General features: G+C 37.5%; 4 protein-coding genes and 1 non-coding gene across 13 annotated transcripts; 3 read left to right on the top strand and 2 right to left on the bottom strand.

Annotated features, from left to right (window-relative positions):
• Positions 1-1,566: 1,566 nt before the first annotated feature.
• On the top strand, positions 1,567-1,673 carry LOC117128822. The gene has a single exon (XR_004452213.1). It is a non-coding gene; the product is annotated as a small nucleolar RNA R71 (small nucleolar RNA).
• Positions 1,674-4,922: 3,249 nt separating this feature from the next.
• LOC103837734 (protein ENHANCED PSEUDOMONAS SUSCEPTIBILITY 1-like) lies at positions 4,923-6,508 on the bottom strand. The gene has a single exon (XM_009114110.3). It carries the CDS (start codon positions 6,469-6,471, stop codon positions 5,113-5,115), a length of 1,359 nt encoding a protein of 452 aa, XP_009112358.1. The 5' UTR covers positions 6,472-6,508; the 3' UTR covers positions 4,923-5,112.
• A 494-nt stretch (positions 6,509-7,002) lies between these two features.
• LOC103837763 lies at positions 7,003-7,995 on the top strand. The gene has a single exon (XM_009114136.2). It carries the CDS (start codon positions 7,003-7,005, stop codon positions 7,993-7,995), a length of 993 nt encoding a protein of 330 aa, XP_009112384.1.
• Positions 7,996-8,556: 561 nt separating this feature from the next.
• On the top strand, positions 8,557-19,675 carry LOC103837735 (OVARIAN TUMOR DOMAIN-containing deubiquitinating enzyme 7). 9 transcript variants are annotated; one of them, XR_001956482.2, is made up of 12 exons: positions 8,557-8,699; positions 8,801-8,922; positions 9,005-9,080; positions 9,152-9,301; positions 9,585-9,646; positions 9,708-9,792; positions 9,879-10,028; positions 10,113-10,334; positions 10,412-10,506; positions 10,589-10,720; positions 10,811-10,872; positions 16,117-19,675. XR_001956482.2 is itself a non-coding variant. In XM_033280448.1 (11 exons), the coding sequence occupies exons 1-10, from the start codon at positions 8,646-8,648 to the stop codon at positions 10,689-10,691; spliced, it is 1,116 nt and encodes a 371-aa protein (XP_033136339.1). In that variant the 5' UTR covers positions 8,557-8,645; the 3' UTR covers positions 10,692-10,728; positions 10,811-14,629. The 9 variants fall into 9 exon arrangements, 5 of the variants coding, with proteins under 5 accessions (XP_033136339.1, XP_033136340.1, XP_009112360.1 ...); XR_004451596.1 differs by having other exon boundaries at positions 10,589-10,728; XR_004451597.1 differs by lacking the exon at positions 16,117-19,675 and adding an exon at positions 10,974-14,629.
• Positions 14,947-16,087, bottom strand: LOC103837736 (ethylene-responsive transcription factor ERF010). The gene has a single exon (XM_009114115.3). It carries the CDS (start codon positions 15,742-15,744, stop codon positions 15,205-15,207), a length of 540 nt encoding a protein of 179 aa, XP_009112363.1. The 5' UTR covers positions 15,745-16,087; the 3' UTR covers positions 14,947-15,204.
• Positions 19,676-19,917: the final 242 nt, after the last annotated feature.

The raw sequence follows: 19,917 nt of genomic DNA, 5'->3' as shown, positions 1-19,917 counted from the left end.
CCTAGAATCAATGGATCTTGAGCCTCCTCACCCATCTCAAGCACCACAAAATCTGTAGGTATCTCATACCTTCCAATCTTCACAGGGAGGTCCTCTAAGATGCCCACAGGATACTTCACTGAACGATCAGCTAACACCAGAGAGAGTCTACACTTCTTGTACTGAGTGAATCCGAGCTTCTTTGCAACAGACAAAGGCATCAAGCTGACACTAGCTCCCAAATCGCAGAGACTTTTCTCAAATACCATAGGTCCAAGAGCACAAGGTAGTGTGAAGCTTCCTGGATCCTCTAATTTCTCTGGAACATCAAGCCTCTGGATGATGGCATTGCACTCATGGGTAAGAATCATCATGCCTTCCATCTCCTTCTTCTTTGCAGCTACAACATCTTTCAGGAACTTGCTGTATTGAGGAATCAACATGAAAGCATCGATGATGGGCATTGCAACCTGAGCTTCACTCATTTGCTTCTCAAACAGAGCCTTGTACTTCTCTAGCAGCTGCTTCTTGAATCTACCAGGGAATGGAAGTTTGGGTTCATAAGGAAAAGGAACAAAAGAACTTTCACTTGCTGGAGTAACAACCTCACCATCCTTTACTGTCTTCTTCTCTTCCCCAACCTTTCCTTTACCTTTGGCTTCCACTATCTTCTCCAAGATCTCGTCATTGATCTTCTCATCAACAATCACCACTTCATCATCTATGTTGATGGCAACCCCCTCACCTAGTTTCTCAGCATCCTTGGTGAGGGTTCTAGGAGGTAACTGCTTACCACTCCTAAGGGTGATAGCTTTGGCCTCCTTGGGATTTTGGTCAGACTTTCCAGGTAGAGATCCTTGCTGGCGATTCTGGTGAGTGTTCATGGAAGCAAATTGATTCTCTAAATTCCTGACTGTAGAAGCAAGGTGTGAGAATTTGTTGTTGAGCTCATTGTAGCTCCCATCAATCTTGGAATGAAGGTTCTTCAACTCATAACCAACTTGCTTCTCACTTCTAGTCTGAGACTCCAAGATTTGTTTCAGTAAGGTATCAGTGCTGCTCTCTTGAGGAGCAGAGGAACCAGACGAGGGGTTTTGCTGAGGCTGATAGCTGCCTTGCTGGTTGTTTCTAGGCGGATAACCACTCTGTTGGTTGTTGGGATAGGATTTCTGTTGGTAGTTGTTGTACTGAAAATTGGGCTCCTTTTTGTACCAGCTACCATTGTTGTTGATGAAACACAACTCCTCTTAACCTTCCAAACCCTCAACCTCATTGACAGCAAGTGGATCTTCCTGCTTGGAGTTACCAACAAACTTCAGCTGTTCTTGAGTTGCTTTTTCAGCAATGAGGAGGTCGATCTTGTCTTTCAAAGCTTTGATCTCTTTCCTCGTCTGCTTATCATCTGTTCTACTGCCTCTGTCGTGGTCTCCACTGTAGACTGCATCACTCTTTACCATGTTGTCAACCAACTCTTCTGCATCCTCCTCAGTTCTCCCCAAGAAGAACCCATTGCTAGCTGTATCCAGTCTGGCTCTGTACTTAGGAAGAGCACCACGGTAGAATGTGCTCAGCAAGCTCTCCTTAGAAAAGCCATGGTGTGGGCATTGAGCTTGGTAGCCCTTGAATCTCTCCCAGGCTTCACTGAAGCCTTCCAAGTTCTTCTGTTGAAAGCTGGAAATCTCGTTTCTCAGCTTAGCAGTTCTTGAAGTAGAGAAGAACTTCTCCAAGAATGCTTTCTTGCAGTCATCCCAAGTGGTGATGGAGTCGCTGGGTAGAGACTTCTCCCACTGACGTGCCTTATCCCCCAAAGAGAAAGGGAATAGCTTGAGCTTTAAGGCATCTTCGGACACACCATTGGTTTTTGACAACCCACAGTAGCTGTCAAACCTGTCCAAGTGATCAAATGGATCCTCTAGAGCCAAGCCATGATACTTGTTATTCTCGATCACGTTGAGGAGTCCTGATTTGATCTCAAAGTTGTTGGCTGCCACAGCGGGTGCTCGGATTCCCAATCTATGACCATGAATGTTGGGGCGGTCGTAAGTGCCAATGGGTCGAGCTGCTCGCTGTTGGTTTTGAGGTATGTCTCCCATATCAGTACTCAATCTCTGCAAGTGAGCATGTTGCTCTTTTTCTCTTCTATTTCTAGCACACTCTCTCTCTAATGCTCTGATGTCTGCAGCTATTGAAACTAGGTTTGATGGACCCCTGCTCCTCAAGTTCATACACCTGTAGATTAAAGGGAGGTGAAGAAAGAGAATCAGTAACAAAAGAAAATAAAAATGACTTAGTCTCAAGCAAGTGACTAAATCTCAATGTTCAAATCTACTCAGAATTTGGCAACGGCGCCAATTTGATATTAAGAGTTTTCAAGGCTCCTAAGACAAATGTTGTAGTATAAAAGATTGTCGAACCAGTTCTGAGGGATATCAAAGCACTGAGAATGCAAGTACTCACTTAATCTAAGTGCAACCAATGATTTAGATGGGTTTTAAGCTATGACTAAAACTAAAAAGCAATAACAGAATGATACTTTCTTGACTAAGGGAAAAGAGAATTCATGGGCATAGGGATTAGACCTTGGGTGATCAAGTATCAAACTAAGGATGGCAAATGATCAATCAAACTATCAACCTTAAGCCTAGACACAATTCTAAGCAAGCTCTATGTCTAGATGAATGCTCATTTGCTAACACATCTCAAACATCAAATGTCTTTGGTTGAATAATATGAAAGCAATCATTACTAACAAGTCTATTAGCTATCTTAGCACCTTTAACAACAAATGTCTTTGGCAAAGTATACTAAAAGCCTAGGAGAGTTGTCTCGGGCATTTCATCGAACACCTTTCGGGTGAGAAATGCCTAAGGATCAACAACTGAGTGGCCAACTCAGAAGATGCATTATGATTACTCTACTAGCAAGGAAATATGAATGATCTACACTAAAACATCCTAGCTCTAACCTAATCACCCTTAATCTCCCTAACCCATGAATTCCAAAGGTGATTACTCACTAATCTCCATGATTCCTCTTAAACCCATATTGGATTTCAGATTAATCATGTAAAGAAATAGATAAGAAATCAACACAAGAACATAACAATCAAAATCCAAGAGATGAACTTCTCAAAAGAGTTTTTGTGTATTTCTCAATAGATCAAAAGATAAAAGATAATCTGCCTCTGGTGGCTTACAAAGTATTAAAACATAGGTTTTTTAGAAGTGCAAAACGTGCCTTCAAATTGCAAAAAGGTCCCCGAAAAATTATAATTTTCGGCAGCAAAATAACGCGGAGCGACTTGCAGGTGTCGCTCCAGCAAGTCGCTCCAGAGCCACTTTTAGTGTCTCCGACGGCACAAACGCGAGCGACCTTGGTGTGTCACTCCAGCAGGTCGCTCTGAACATCGGGAGCGACTTCAGCACGTCGCTCTGGAAGGTCGCTCCAGGGTCAAATATGTGTGTCTCCGGATGTGAAAACGCGAGCGACTTCGTGCAGTCGCTCTGGATGAGTCGCTCCGGGATGTGGTGCGCAGCGACCTCATGTAGTCGCTCCGAAAAGTCGCTCCAGGCAGTGCTCGTCCAAAGACCACTCTAATCACCTCCTTTGAGCTCCAAATGCACCCAAATGTCTCCAGAAACTCCATGTGGTACTCAAATACCTGATAGAGACATATGTATGCAAAATGCAACCTAAACATGTCTAAATCCTAATCTATATGATGAAAATGTTTATGAATGAATGGATAAAACAATGTAAATATGCAAGATATCACTTCCAAAAAGCTTCTAGAATATTCTCTTTTTTTTTTATAACATCATACTTTATTAATCATAAATGTACGTTTACATAATCTTCATGAAGAAGATTTGTTATTGCTACAGGAACATAATTATGAAAAATAAAAGAAACTGTATGGGAACTTGTCTTTGCAAGCTTATCAGCCACCTTGTTTGCTTCTCTTGATATCCAACTAAATCGAACATCTTCAAATCTTCGGGACCACCATGTGATGCCTCTAATCCAGTTATAGCCTGAGAAATACAAATTCTTATCTCTCAAAAACTGAATGGCTTTTAAGCAATCACTCTCCAGGATGATTTTCCTATAACCTTTCGTCCAACAGTGTTGAAGTGCCATTAATATAGCTTGTAACTCTGCATCTAGAATATTCTCTTTAAAAACACATTGGAAGCTTAAGATTCCGTTTTGGAATCATGCTTCCATTTAGAAAAAAAACACAATGTCTTATATCAATAAGAATATAAAATTATAGTTTTTAATTTATATATAATCCAAATTTTAATAGTATTGAATAGAGAGAATAGAAATATACAAATATTAAAACTAAGACTATAAATTATCTTTATTCATTGAAGTTTTTATTAAAGATAAATCATATATTCAAATATATTATGTCAATTAATTATAAAGAATTAAAAAAATATAATATTATTTATTTAATTTAATTTATGTGTATTTTCACAGTTTAAATATGAAGTTATTTCAAAATTATTATAAATGAATAAATGTTTTATTTTAAATTTAAATCATATAATTTTTAGTTTTAGATTTTAAAAAATAATCTTACATATGTATATATATTCATATATATATATATATGGATACGCTTCCAACACGTATCCGCTTCCTAATTTTTTTAAAAATCTCGCTTTTGCGCTTCCATACGTTTCCGTTTCCACGTACCCTCTTCCGTTTCCATGTAACATAGATATCTGACACTGATAAATTGATAATGTTTCCACCATTTCACAGAGAATATTTCGTAATTATAGAAACATATATACGTATACTAAACATATGTATAATTGAACAACTACCGTGCCACACCCTGCAGATTCTAATAAAATATTTATTTTTCACACATTCTAATTAAATAAATAAAATTATAATTGAATAATAAATTACTGATTTTCCTTTTCTATCACTTTTTAGTTTGATGTTCAATGGCTTTTTGCATGGAAAACAAGATTGGTCAACAATCTAATATGTTATTTTGTTTGGTAAGAATATTGAATAAAAACATTAAAACAAAATATTAGTTTTCATAATCTTTCCCATACAGAGAGTCTAAAATCGAAAGACAAAAAAAAAACACCTCAATCGTGTAAATCATGAAGCAATGTCCACGTACTCCAGAAACTCAGCATCACACAATAGTTTTACAACTACTTGACAAGGAAAACAAGCTTGAAATTCAAGACCTCCTTCTTCCACCCCTTGGATAACCACTAGTTTCCCATTGCTAAGTGGCGGTCCAGAACGTAACCCGATCGGTTTACCCCACCCAAAATCGTTTCCATACACATTGAACCAGGGACAACTAGTAACAAGCAGAGTGGCGCTAACCGAAACCGGAATCTCAACATTCTTGACCCAATTCTCTCCAAATGCTTTAACATTTTCATTGGTTTGTGACCTAACCACTTTGTTTATCTTCTGAGCCAACCAGCCTAACCCATGGTCCAGCATCTCCCCAACTTTAACGGTTACTACTCCGGTATGAACCAAGTTCCCGAAACAGCCTTCTTTTAGCTTTGGGTTTAGCCTTTGTCTCATGTCTATTGGTACTCTACAATGTGTGTCTTCTTCTCGGCTCATGCCACCGTGTTTGACCCTTGAACGCCATATATGTCCTAAAACCGCCTGAAACGAAGAGATCTCTCCGTCTTCATTGGACACAGCTTCATCGTTAGCTTTAGCTTTCAGTTTTAACACATTCTCCTTTGTAAGACGAAACACAATCTCTTGTAACATGTTTGATGTTGTTGAAGCATCCTTACTAGCCTGTTCTGTTTCAGGATCTTGAACTCGGATTGGATATTTGATCCGATCAAGAAACCAACCTTTGAGACAAAGATCCATGGGGACAGATCCAGAACCCTTGGAGCAAATCTCTGACCATGCATTGATGAATTTCCAGATCGATTTTCCATCAGCAACGGTATGATTATAGCCATAGCTGATGAAAATCCCATCTTTTAATTCAGTTACTTGCACCATAAGTAAAGGGTTTGACACACCTTGATAGTTCTTGATTCCTGTCGCAGGAAAAAAGAAAGAACCAAGCAATCCATCGACAAAACCGGACTTTACCAGATCACTGACCGGTATTGTTTTAGCAGCAGCGTGAATGAACTTTACACCACCCGAACCGGAACCATCATCGCAGCAGCTGATGAAATAACAGACAGTGTTATCCACTTCGTTGACTTCTTTGACAAGACGACCAGCCAAAGGGTAAAAGTGATGGAGAGCAATAGAAAGTGATGTTTTTAGCTTTGAGAGGATTGTATCAATATCTAAATCGTCAGGTTTGTGAAAGAAGAGACCTCTTTGAGGATAACAAAAACTAAGACGCAAGAGATCCCATGGAGTCAGATTGATCTTCTTCACACGATCTGATATTGATTGGTTAGCAATGTTTCTGGGACGCACAATGCTCGTTGACTTCACCACCAAATCTTCCATCTCTTACTCTCTTCTTCTTCCTTTTTTTTTGGTAGACATAGTTTTTGAGGGATCCTTTTCCGAATCTTATGGCACATGTTTGTACACATGGTCGCAAATAAAATTATTAAACAAAGGATGTTGAGAGTACATCACAAACAAGTTGCGTTTACTTTAATAATTTTTATTTAATTTTTGACATGTTTTGACATGATTATAGAGCTTTAGATTAGTTTAGCTGTCTTTTAGTAGCACATTATGTAATACACACGAGTCCAGTTCTACTAATATACACACGAGTCCAGTTCTACATTAAAATCTGAGCTGTTAAGTATAGTGAACTTCTGGATATCAGTCTTTAGACTCCCAAGTAATTGTATTAAGGAGGTGGAGAAAATCTGTGCAGCGTTTCTATGGACGGGCCCTAGACTTAAATCAACGGGAGCAAAAATTGCGTGGGATGAGCTTTGTAATGTTAAGAGTGAGGGAGGTTTGGGAATTCGGAAATTGAAAGAAGTTAACAAGGTGTATGGGCTGAAACTGATATGGAGGATGCTTTCGGGAGACTCCTTATGGGGGAAATGGATAAGGGTAAATCTTCTGAAAGGAAAGAGCTTTTGGGAAGTAAAGTCTAATGTGCAAAACGGTTCTTGGATGTGGCGGAAGATGTTGAAACTAAGAGAGGTCGCGAAGCTGTTCTATATGAAAGAAGTGGGGAATGGGAGACATACGTCTTTCTGGTTTGACAAATGGTCTGAGAAAGGCCCTCTGATTGACATACTGGGTGATCGTGGTATTATAGATATGGGAGTAAGAAGAGAAGCGACATTGGAGGAGGTGGTTCTTAATACCAGAAGAAGAAGAAGGCATCGTACGGAGCAGCTGAAAGACATTGAGACTGAACTGAGTGATATTGTGAGGAATTTTGATGCAGAGAAAGAGGATTTATGTTTGTGGAAAAGGAAAGCTGGATATGCTAAGAGTTTCTCAACATTTGAAACATGGCAGCAGCTGCGAGAATGTAAATCTCAATGTTTATGGGCTAATGGTGTTTGGATCTCTCAAGCTACTCCAAAGTATGCGTTTATGATGTGGCTGGCTGTCCGTAATAGAATGTCAACACTGGACAGAGTAGCTTTATGGTGCCAAGGGCTTGACACTACATGTGTTCTCTGTAAAAGTGCTGCAGAATCAAGAGATCACCTATTCTTTGAGTGTTCCTTTTCAACTCAGGTCTGGGAATACATAGCTAAAGGTGTCTTACGAAGCTCCTATACTAATGTCTGGTCAGAAATTTTGACTTTAGCTGTGGATGAGAGAAGGGAGAAGATGAGTAAGTTCTGTTTGAGATATGCCCTTCATGCTACATTGTATGCAGTGTGGGGAGAGAGAAACAAGATAAAGCATGGGGACAAACCGTTGCCACTGCTAGCGCTCAATCGAATGGTAGAGAAAGGAATTCGAAACAAGATAAGCGTGATGAGGGGAAAGAGAATCAAAGGAATGGATAAGCTAATGCAGTTTTGGTTCCAAACTAGAATGTAAATAGCTTTCATATAATAGTTGGGTACAATAGATTTACTCAAAGGATGCACTAGTTGTATAAAGGCTTTTCAAATGAATAAATTTAACATTCATTCGAAAAAAAAAAAATATCACAATCAAGATTAACAGTTATATGTGTATCAACACACATGGTTATTACAAAATGGCTCTACATGCAACAGTGCACACATTTGAATGCTCGATCTGTCATTACCCTCAGTGTTCTCTCATCAATAAGATTATATCCACTGAAGATACTTCATTTGAATATTTTGATTCAAAATAATGATAAAATAAAATTCTAACTTTTAAGATATTCATCAAATATTCAACATACATGTATCATTTCACTTAAATATGTTAATGATTTATAGTAAAAGAATAATATTATTTTAGTTGAGAAACTCAAACTAAGATTCTTATGAAGGAGGGTGTTGTAAGTTGTAATACCATTGGATTAGATGGTACATGATGAAATAATTTTCTCCATAATAATATATTCAAAAGGGCCGAGCTAGATTTTTGAGGCTTATTGGGCCAATGGACCATTTTTGTTATGAGCTCTTTTGGCCCAAGTATTATTTTGTTCGACGGCGACGAATAGTTAGTGTTATCACGCCGCCGACCGAGAAGAAGAAACGGAAACAAAAATGGCAAAAGCTAAGCAGCAAAAATCATCTAAGCCTAAGAAACAACCGCGTCAGGTGCGTCTCTCCCCCCCCGAGCTATTCATTAGATTCTTCTTCTTCTTCTTCTGCTACTGTTTTGGATCCGGAGGTATGTAATTGGTGATTGGATTGATTAGGTGGAGAATAAGAAGAAGAAGAAGGAAGGAAAGGATTGTGATCTCTCTCAGTTCCGTGCTCAGCTTGACGCCTTGGGGCTTAAGATCATCCAAGTCACCGCCGACGGTAATTGCTTCTTCAGGTCCGTCTCTGCTACTCATCGTCTCTTCGATTATCTTTGAAGACGAATTCATCAAATTGTTAGATTGAATTCGTCTTCGCAGGTCACTTGCAGATCAGTTAGAAGGCAACGAGGATGAACACAGCAAGTATCGAAGCATGGTTGTACAGTACATAGTGGTGAGTGTCCCACCATTAGATTCTTAGGCGATCCTGTAAATGTATTATATGGCTAATGGTATTTTTTACAGAAGAATCGTGAAATGTTTGAGCCTTTTATTGAAGACGATGTTCCTTTTGAGGATTACTGTAAAACAATGGACGATGATGGGACTTGGGCTGGGAACATGGAGTTACAAGCAGCGTCTCTTGTCACTCGTAGTAACATATGTATCCACAGGGTAATAATAATGATTGTTATTCTCTCTATTTGCTATGTGAGATGAGAATCATACTCAGACGATGACTAACCCCAGTCTCTTAACTAGGATTCTTAGTAGATACAGTTCTTAGCTTAGCTTTTCTTAGATTTTAACTAAGAAAAGCTAAAAACCGTCTTTTAAATAAGAGATATAAGAGCCGTCTTTTAGCCAAAAAATATTAAATAAAAATATCAAATCATGAGTTAAAAACCCTGGGGTTAATCATGCCCTTATGGTTGAGGATTCTTCTATTTGTTTGCAGAGTATGTCACCTCGTTGGTATATACGCAACTTTGATGATGCAAGAACCCGCATGATCCATCTGTAAGTTCTTGATTCTGTTTGATGGATGATGGAGATGGTTTAATTCTACTCCCTTGTTTAGGTCTTACCACGATGGGGAACATTATAATAGTGTGCGTTCCAAGGAAGATGCTTGTGGAGGACCAGCTAGGCCTGTTGTGATAGAGGTTTTACGCTAAGCTTTTATCTCGGTGTGTTTATGGGTTTAGATGCTTTGGTGCACTGCTCTAATAGATTCCAGCTTTTGTGAAAGGCTGATGCTAAAGTGTCAGCAGCATCTAAACAAGCGAAAGCCACGGAGAGCAAGTCGAAAACCAGAAGTGATAAGTGTGATGTGGATGCTGGGGATGTTAAAGTAGTCATGTCTGGTAGTTGTTGTGACAATGCTGAGAAAGCTGAACAGGTGATATAAGCCGATTGCTTGATTAATTTGTGAAAAAGATATGATTATTAGTCCTCTCTTATCTGGATTAACACTGCCTTTTAGGTTCTAGTACAAGTAAACGGTGATGTGGATGCTGCGATAGAGTTTTTGATAGCAGAGCAAGGAATTGAGTCTTTGACTGAAAATGCAGCAGAGATCACTAATGGGAAGGAAGCGAGTGACAGTACAATGGAAAGCAATGAGGCTACCAATGAGGAGGAGTCATCTAGCTGCAGTAACATAGAGACAGTCCTTGCCAAGTGCAGCTTACAGAACGATGAGAAGGTTCGTTTTTGCTTGCTTAAACCATGAGAATTGCTGAATGCTGATTTGAAAATTTTGATTGCGTGAAACTGTAAAAGATCCCAAGGAATAAAGCATGTCCATGTGGTTCTAAGAAGAAATACAAGTCCTGCTGCGGAACAGCAACTGGGAGATCCTCTGTTAAACTGTTAGTGTAAGTTTCTTGATTCAGTTCTATAAAAACAATCGCAAGACATAACTAAAGATTTGTATTTCTTCATAACTGAATGTAACAGGAGCCAAACAGTGGAGTCAAAGAAGGGGAGAAAGAATCTAAGGAGAGGAACACCGAATGAAGTTGAAACAAATGCGCCAGATGTGGGTGCTCTTTGTATATAATGAAGTCTCACTCTCACACACATACACAGGTATAAAGGTGATTAACTTTTTCACTTAAGAAAGAACAGTAATTTTGGTTTTTCGCCTGGTAATTCCCGTATGATTATTCTCTTCTTCAGGGGGAAAGAAGATGGTCTTCTAAGGATGGATTGAATATTTGACATAACAGCTTTGCTCAGAGGTATGGGTTTATTTATGAATTTTTGATTCTGAGGTTGATTTTACTCTCGGTTTAGCTTTTGTTGTATGATTAAATTACCGAAAGATTAAAAACTCTTGCAGAACATATATGCATACATAAACACAGAGCCTAGAAGATAGCTATTGAAATAACCCAATTTCTATAAGAATTTTTTACTCTCTAAGACACTTTTTGTCTTTCATATTACATATTAAAACACTTGTTGCTGGAGGCACACTTCTTCCTTGTGCAATGTCCTACATACCCTCTAACTAACTACACTCTCTTCTAACTCTAACTCATCTCACTTTTCCAAATCCCAACTATAAGAATTTTTTGTTTTTTGTTTTAAAAATAATTTGATAAACCAAACATTTTTTGAGTTTTCGAAATGGAACATTTATTCTAAAACAGAACCTTTATTCTCTCTCCATCTTTATTTCTTTAGAAATTCAGATTCACTTTCTTAATTTCCTAACCTCTTCTCCTTCATCTTCAATTTCATAATCTCCATGATTCTAGAGGTTTCGCCGCAAATTTGATTTCTCTCCTAGCCCTAATTCCTCTCTCATCACCTTTATCCCTACTGTAAACGATATCAGAGGTTACAGTGTGTGAGATTTTGATGGAGAAGACACATGACTCCTCGCCTCTTAGGTTATACCAGAACTTACAGTGTGTGAATTTTTGATGGAGAAGCTTTGGGAGATGGACGTGGACAAGAGCCAAATCCGATTAGAAAATTTTTCATCACCGATGAAACCTGCAGCGGAGGATACATGGCGGAGGAGACATGAAATCAGCGGTGGAAAAAACATGAAATCTACGGTAGAGGAGACAAAGGCTTAGAGATTTGACCGCAGATTGAAGTCGTTAAACGAAGTTGTTTGTCTCTGCAGTGATTTGATGGGATCTTGCTGGGACCAGGCCGTCAATCTGGAAAAATCTTTGATGATTCAAGTAATTGATGCAAATGGCTTGTGGGTATTATTGTATTAGGCATGCGTCAACAACAGCTTTTGAAATTGCACCAGACGTTGTCATCATGAGCAAAAAAAATTGTTTTGATTCTTAATTCGTGAAGATCAATAAACTTTGATGTGGGTTCATTCGTTTGAGAGAAAGCAAAATGAGTTTTTGCAACTGTGGTGCCTGAATTTTTGGTTATTCAAGCTTTCATCCCAAGATTCTTAAAATATGCAGAAAGGTTCTTTTGATTTAGCCACAAACTTTTATTAGTGCACTTTAGACCCTATTCAACTCAAATAAACTTATATATATATATATATTGCACCCTAAGATATGTATCTACAAACAACCATCCCCATTTCAGTTACTCACATGAACATCTCTTTGTCCACAATATCAATTCTCCCATCCACAGTTTTTTTATCCACACTTATTTTGTCCACGTACACGAAATACATGGACAATAAATTATAATTTGAAAATTTTAGTTAAACATTAAAGTATAAAATATATGGATATGGATATCAAAATAATAAGAAAAAAATAAATAAATTTTTATATGGATATTATATATTTATTTATATATTAGAAATTGAAATAATAATGAATTAAACATGATAGGGTAAAAAAAAGTACAAATTGCATTAGCCCTATGATCTTCTTTTGCTTCCATATCCAACGGCAGATAAGAATCTCTTCTTTTATAAACGTACTAACTAAAGTCTTGAAATAGCAATAGTCTTCCACCGTTGGATTTCTTAATCTATTTCACATCCAATGGGTGTAAATTGTTCATTTTATTTATTAACCTACTTTCATAACTCCATCAAAAAAAGTCAACTAAATTTGGTCCCCACTAACTAAATAGAAAAAAGACACAATTACTTTTTTGAATCAGATTTTCCAGCGAAGGGCAGTTTTGTCCAGATTTTACCAAAACATAATAGAAAGTGTCCTTCCAGCAACATGTGTCTAAACATGTCGAAAAAGTGAAAAAAGTGTCTTAAATGGTAATGCACTCTTTCTATAAAGTTTATTTGTTTACTTTTTGTGAACTGAAAGCAGTACTCTTTCTGATTTTGGTCGCTTTCTAATTTCAATCATGTTTTATAATAACAATTAATATATAACAAACATAAATAATAGACGTACTAATACAAACCATGCGAGAAATGTCAATGTATTTTTCCCCCAAGAAGCGTTGGCATAACTAAGACTCCTAGCACGATCTGAATAGGAAGTATGAAAAGAAAATGAAAAATACAATACAAATACATATACGATAATACATACTAATACGACATACTTTTCATTGGCCCCTGAATATTTATATGAATATGACGTATGGTTAAGGAAAATTTCAAAACTCCGATATATACAAGATAAAGCAAATTTGTTTAAAACATACTATATCTCAAAAATAAAGCAGCAATGATAATTAGTTATAATAATATAACTTGAAAAAGACAGCATAAAAAATCTAAATGGTGCCCACAGAACAAAGAGAAATGGCGCAGAAGACAAAAGACAAAACACACCCAAGTCCCCGTCGACCCAAAATCTTATCCATATATGCATCGCGTATGTATATAAATGACTATAAATTAACAGAAACAAAAAATCTGGACGTAATTAATAGAGATAGAGTATGTCAAGTTGCTTTTATATGATAAGCATGTAGGTCACACTTTGTCCCGTTTTTCTCAAAAATAACACAAGTTGAAAACAAGACTTGGGATTAAAAAGAAAACGCTCTCGACAAAACCTAAAGAACCAAGAGCCGCCGTATCTTAGTCTTCTGCTCCGACGGTCGGTGCTTCTCACCGCCGTCGGGAGCGGCCATGTCTCTCCCTTCTAAATAGGTCTCTGTCTTTAATTTCGGTAACTTGTCACCTTTTTGGGTTTAGTTTCAGATCGGGGTTTATGGATGGATCTGATGATTCTGGTGTTACTCGGATGGAGGTCTGAGGCGTGTTGGACGTGTCGGCTTAGATCTGGTTCTCTTGATGTTGCAGCTTTGGTGTCTCAACAGAGAGAGCTCTTCAGTTCTGTTCCGTCGTCCCTCCATCAGCTGTGTGTATCTCCAGGCAAGGAGTTGAATCATGCTTGTCTATCATGGTTTTTGAGCTGGTCTTAGTTGGTCTTTGATTTAGCAACGGTGTAGCAGTAACGTGGTGGTGTGTAGTGAGCAGCAGTTGGTGGTTATGGTCCTTGAGAAATAGGTTGTTTTCAGAACACCTATTTGTCTCTCAGGTTCAGCGGGGGCTGTCTCCTGCCTTGAAAATAGTGTTTCTCCTGGTCTTCCTTTGGTCTTTGTCTTCCTCATGGCTTTGTTTGCTTGAAGCATGGAGGTGGAGACATGGAGGCTTCCAGCTTATGGTGCGGTTGAGTTAAGCGCTCTGGTGGGTGTTTGTTTCATCCTGGTTGTTGTCTTGAGGTTGTCGAAGAGGTTGGTTGTTGTCATCGTGAATATGAGGTTCAGATGAGGTTTCTGCTCAAATTGTCACATGTATTGTTCGTTGCAAGAATTCCGGCTGGTTATAGGCTATTAAGTCTCTGTTCTTTAATTTATGATAGATTGTCTTTGGGTTTCTCACAAGGAGTATAGGTATTAAGTTTAAGTTCCAGATGTTGGTATGCAGCCCGGTTGTTTGGGTTCTTGTTCCCCTTCTTGGGTTTAGTCTCCGGGGATGTTTCTATGTTCCGCCGGCTTTGTATTCGACTCTTGTATCCTTCAATGTTATTAATAAAACCAGATGGAAAAAAAAAAAAAAAAAAAAAAAAAAAACAATCCCCTACACTTCACTATAACAAAACAGTTGGCATCTAAGAAAGCACCATTATACACAGTGCATTGAGCTAGTGTTTTAGCGTTCGATTCTATTTTTAATTTTTAGTTCAATTTCCGTTGGAAAGATAGGTTACCCCAGTCTATGAAGATTAGTTGGATCTAAGGTCCGGATTACCTCCGGATTATTCAGGAAAAAAAAACACCACTATACTTTATGAATCACTTGTATACAAAAATATTAACAAATACATTAGGAAAAAGTCTTGTTTTCAACTTGTGTTATTTTTGAGAAAAGACAATTACTAGTAGTATAATTTAACAATAGGGCGACTTTCATTAATTATTAATGAGTGATAAACTGATAATATACATTTTGCATTATTAAGCAATAGCCTAAAATTCCATAAACCGCACCGTAATAAAAGACAAAAATATGCAAAAAATAATAACTAAAAAAACTAAAATTTGTAGACAATGCAAAAAAAAAACATAATCGGTGCTAATGATTTCAGAGGTAGGCCGAGGCGTGCGTTTAGCAGCAGCCACCGGCTTCAAAATATATTTCAAATATTTTATTTGCTTTCCCAGTCGTCATCGGAGCTTTCCGGGTCGGGTACCTTATTCAAGTCAACCCGTTCCAATAACCAGCCGCCACTCTTCAAACTCTTATCATCTTCTTCCAACTCACCGTTTCGATAATTCCGATGAAAATTCTTATTACTATCATCACTCTCTCCGTTCTGACCAAACACACGGTGGCGGTTATTTAGCACCGCCGTGCCCAAAGCGTCTACCTGAGCACCGACCTCCGTCGCTTTTTTCCTAATCGTATCGCCCGACATGTCCTCCTCGGAGAATTTCTCTCCGGTAAGAAACTCAGGGAAGTTGAGCCTCGCCGTTGGTCCTCTGAGGTAGAAAACCGCCGTGTCGTAGGCTCGCGCCGCCGCCTCAGGAGTGGAGTAAGAGCCGAGCCATAGCCTTGTCCGCTTGTTAGGCTCTCGAATCTCCGCAACCCATTTTCCCCACTTCCTCATCCTTATGCCCTTGTAAGGTCTCTCTCTCTTCCTCGTCGTCACGGCGACTGCCACGTCAGCTGCTCCGCCGCCGTCCATGGAGGATCTTAATTCGTAAACCCTCCAAAGAGAAAGACTTTTGTGGTGGGTTTTGAGAATTTGACCGATTTGCTGAAGAGAGAGACGATGATAGAGAATAAATATGTCGGGGGGGGAGAGAGAGGTTGCAGGTGTTATTATGGTGATATGGCGGTGAGAAAATTCCAAATTCACCGACAAAAGAAAAAGAAAAAAGTAAAGAGAGAAGATAGTTGTGTTTAGTTGGATTTAGCAGATAAACTTGTCTTGGTGGTCGTGGATTCGTTTTGTAGTTATAGTATCAGCTCAAAAATATAAAATAAATAAATAAATGAATATTGGGGCGATGATGAAAGCTGTATCTTCTGTGTTAATTGTTTTTTTATGGAGCAGAAACTTTATAAGAGGATAGGCGGGAGAATAGGTGGTGGAGATGACATGCGCATATCAATATAATTATTATTCGTCTCTTCTCTAATAAATATTTTACCATCCCCACGCTGAAACTCTTCTACTATGATATTTTTGTCCACGAATACACCCTGGTACGAATAACTAACATAATGTTTCTGTCTGTATACTAAATATTTTAATTAGATTCTGATAAATTTATACGAAAGATACCTTGACATCCTGTCCGGATAGACATCAGAAGCTATGTAGACATAATCATGACCAATACGGCTTACCTTTCCGATTATCAACTAAAATCTTATATCAGGTGTATACAATGTTGCATATAAAACATGAGAATACAAATGTTGTAATAAGAAAATAGCATATGGTGAAAAATATTCTACAAACGGCGAGGCATATGTATGAATGTATCCAATTTTGTAATACGGTATACGGTATGGTATTAGTGGAGGAAGAAAGGTAGGTCGGTGGTCGGTGACTCTACCTTTAGCTATTGACTTTATGTGTAATCAAATTACGTCACGTATTTTGTGTATTGTCCATTTTCTCCTTTATTTTCCTCCGTTATTTTCAGTTTTGTTCTTTTTTTTCTCTCCTATTTTTTTATTCCCAGGGTTAGTTTCGGGATTATTCTATTTTCTTTGTATTTGGAACCCACGTAAACATAATAAATTATATAATTTAAGAAGCACAGTTACAAATAACATAATTTTGTTTGAAAAGAATTACAACAACAAATCAATTATATGATCAGTAACATAATAACACAACATACATAAATTAATTGGTAAATTGTGAATTATCAGCAGCAGGTGGGAGACTGATTATAATAGCAATATGTCGGTCCCGAAAGAACCGATCTTCTAATAATTGTTTGATGTTATTTTCAGGAGCGTCGAGTTGTATTTTCTTCATTTTAAATTTTGTTTAGATAATGATCTTTATTCTTATGGATTATCTATCCTCAGCGTATACGTGATTTAACTATAATCTTCAAAAATAAGTAAATAAAAACTATAATCTTCAACTAATAAGTTGAACCATATTATATGATATTTTTAATATACTATATGATGTTGTTGCTCTCTTGGCTTGTTTTCTTCACGATTTCAATAATATTCTTGCAGGTCATAATTTTCCAAATAGACATTTTAGAAATGAAAACTTTTTCCTTAGTTTTCCGTTCGATGGTCCTTAATCCTTAATAATATATATAAGCATCAGTGTAAATATTATAATTATTCCGATAGTATAAAATCATTGTTTTGTATTACATGGACAAGTAGCAATACAATGCATTAAAAAACAATTACAATATATTAAGGATTTGTTATTTAATAATTTACGTTCCTTTCATAATAAATTTGATGCTTTTTTTTGGGAATCCTTCCACGCAAAATATTTTTATGAATAGCCTAATAATAGTGGAGCTGTTATAGAAAAATATGTGGACATAAGTCGAGTAATATTTGGATTGTTCCCACGACTTTGGTTTTGAACTAAAATATCAAGATCTACAAAAACAAATAATTTCACAAGGGAAGTAGTATTCGTATGAAAAAATACGATTTAACAATGAAACTTTAAGCTGTGACCCAGCTGGCACGTGAACATGGCGCCAATTACCACTGAAAAGCTAAGAAATCAATTCATTTCGTAGAAAATGGACCACTTTGTTACATGTGCTTTTTTAAATATCATGTTGTTTTATATCTTTGTTGTTCCCACAAATTAACATTTATTAGAATTGATAAATGTAACACTACAAAGCACATTGGTGTTAACCAATATGGAATGAAACAAGATAAAGAAGTAAAAGGCTGAGCCGTTGTGACTCGCTTTGCTAGTTCATGCGCAACAGCATTCTCTTCTCGATGAACATGACGATAGTGAAAACTTTCAACCTGACCACACCATCGCTTGATGTCACTGCATATAGTAGTAATGCTGAAATCACCATCCAGCGTAAGTAGACTTCTAATCTACACTTCACAGTCACATTCAAAAATGATCTTCTTGTAACCCAAAAAAATATTACATTGTACTGCTGCCAACAGTGCCTTACTTTCCGTTTCAAGTGCTGATTTCGAGTAGCCTAAACAACGCATTGCCCAATATTTAACGACACCTTTAGAGCTGCTTAATAGTGAGTGAATACTTGCAAAATTGGGCCTCTCATTTTGGAAATGGACCATAAATATCCTGACAGGTGGGGGGGACCTAAACCCACAGTCATCATCTACGGAAAAAAGAAGAAAAAAAAAATACTTTCTTTGAGTTTCATCCTCTAAATTTCAAAGCTATTACGATTCCGACCCCACATCCTAAGACAATTACATTTTACGCCTTTATATTATCATTTCTTCTAAATTTAGCTCCTCCACTGAGAAAACTGGTCGGAGGGAAGCCTACGAGTTAGACTCTTCACTGGAACGGATCATTCTCTTCAGCCATAACACTCTCTCTAATTCTCTGAATCATCTTAATCACTTGCCTCATCGTTGGCCTTTACTCTGGCGATGTCACGCGGCAAAGACAAGCTGTTCCAGTCATCATACCAAGCCTACTATCCTCATGCACCTTCCTCTTCTTCTCTCATTGCTCTAACCCATGCAAGCATATCCTTCGGCGCCATAAACGGATGCATAGATTCGCTCTTACCAGTCAAAAGCTCAAAGATCAAGAACACCAAAGGAGTAGACATCGCATTTGGAAGTGGGTCTACGAGATGATTTTCTGATCTCAGGGGCTTTGTAAGAGGAAGTGTCAGCATCATCAGGTGAAACTGAAGAAGAAGAAGAGTCTATCAGGACGCTGAGGCAGTAACCTGTTAAACAAGCTTCGAAGTCATGTCCGAGGAGGATGTTCGTTGATTTAAGGTTTCCATGGACTAATGCTGATGATGTTTGGTGAATGTAGTACAAGCCTTGAGCTACATCTTCTGCAATCTTCAAACATGATGTCCAATGTAAAGGCTTTGCTCTTGAGGATCTTGAACCTGAAAAACACTGAGATTAGTTAGTCTCATTTGGTGATAATGATATACATGGGTCCAACTATATTGGACCAAGAAGCATATAAAACATAAATGGGTTATCAACAGGAATAACTCATTATGAAGCACTAGCGCAAGGTAATGGCTATGGCAAAAGACGAGATTTCACGTGCAAACACAGCACATAGTTCCAATTCTGTCTTATTCCACTAGTGGCAAGTAATTCAATGAAAATTCCAGAAAATAAGGAGCAAAAAGACAAAAAAAACAATTTTTTAAGGGTTTAACCTGAACTATTTTTAAATGGGAAGAAAAATCCCCAACTAAAATTTTATGTTTTTAAACCCTCAACTAAGATTCCGTTAGTGTAATGCATGAGTTCGAGCAAAACAACGCCAAACTCAGAGGATGATCTTCAAAAAAAAAAAAATCAACATTTTAATGTCTTCCAAACTATTTATGTATTTTGAACTGATGTTGGTATTTCGACAAACTTACAAAACACAATTTTATGGCAGTTTAGAAAGAAGCCAAAATAAAGTTGCATGCAAAATTTAAACAACCAAAATTCGAGCATGTCATCCCTCTTCTTGTACTATATATTTGACATTAAAGAGTTTGAAAAATTTAAAGATCAATTATCCATGCGTAGCGCGAAAAACGATCTATTATATTTAAAAAAAAAGTTAGGAGTATACGTGAGACCAATATAAATTCTCATATGTCAACTTTTCTTACGATTTTTCGTGGAAATTTCAGTTTTGCAATATATGTTGGAACTA

This window comes from Brassica rapa, chromosome A09, assembly GCF_000309985.2.
Source record: "Brassica rapa cultivar Chiifu-401-42 chromosome A09, CAAS_Brap_v3.01, whole genome shotgun sequence".
Classification (NCBI taxonomy): Eukaryota; Viridiplantae; Streptophyta; class Magnoliopsida; order Brassicales; family Brassicaceae; genus Brassica; species Brassica rapa.
The sequence above is the reverse complement of the archived record's forward strand: the minus strand, read 5'-3'. Positions and strand labels throughout refer to the sequence as shown.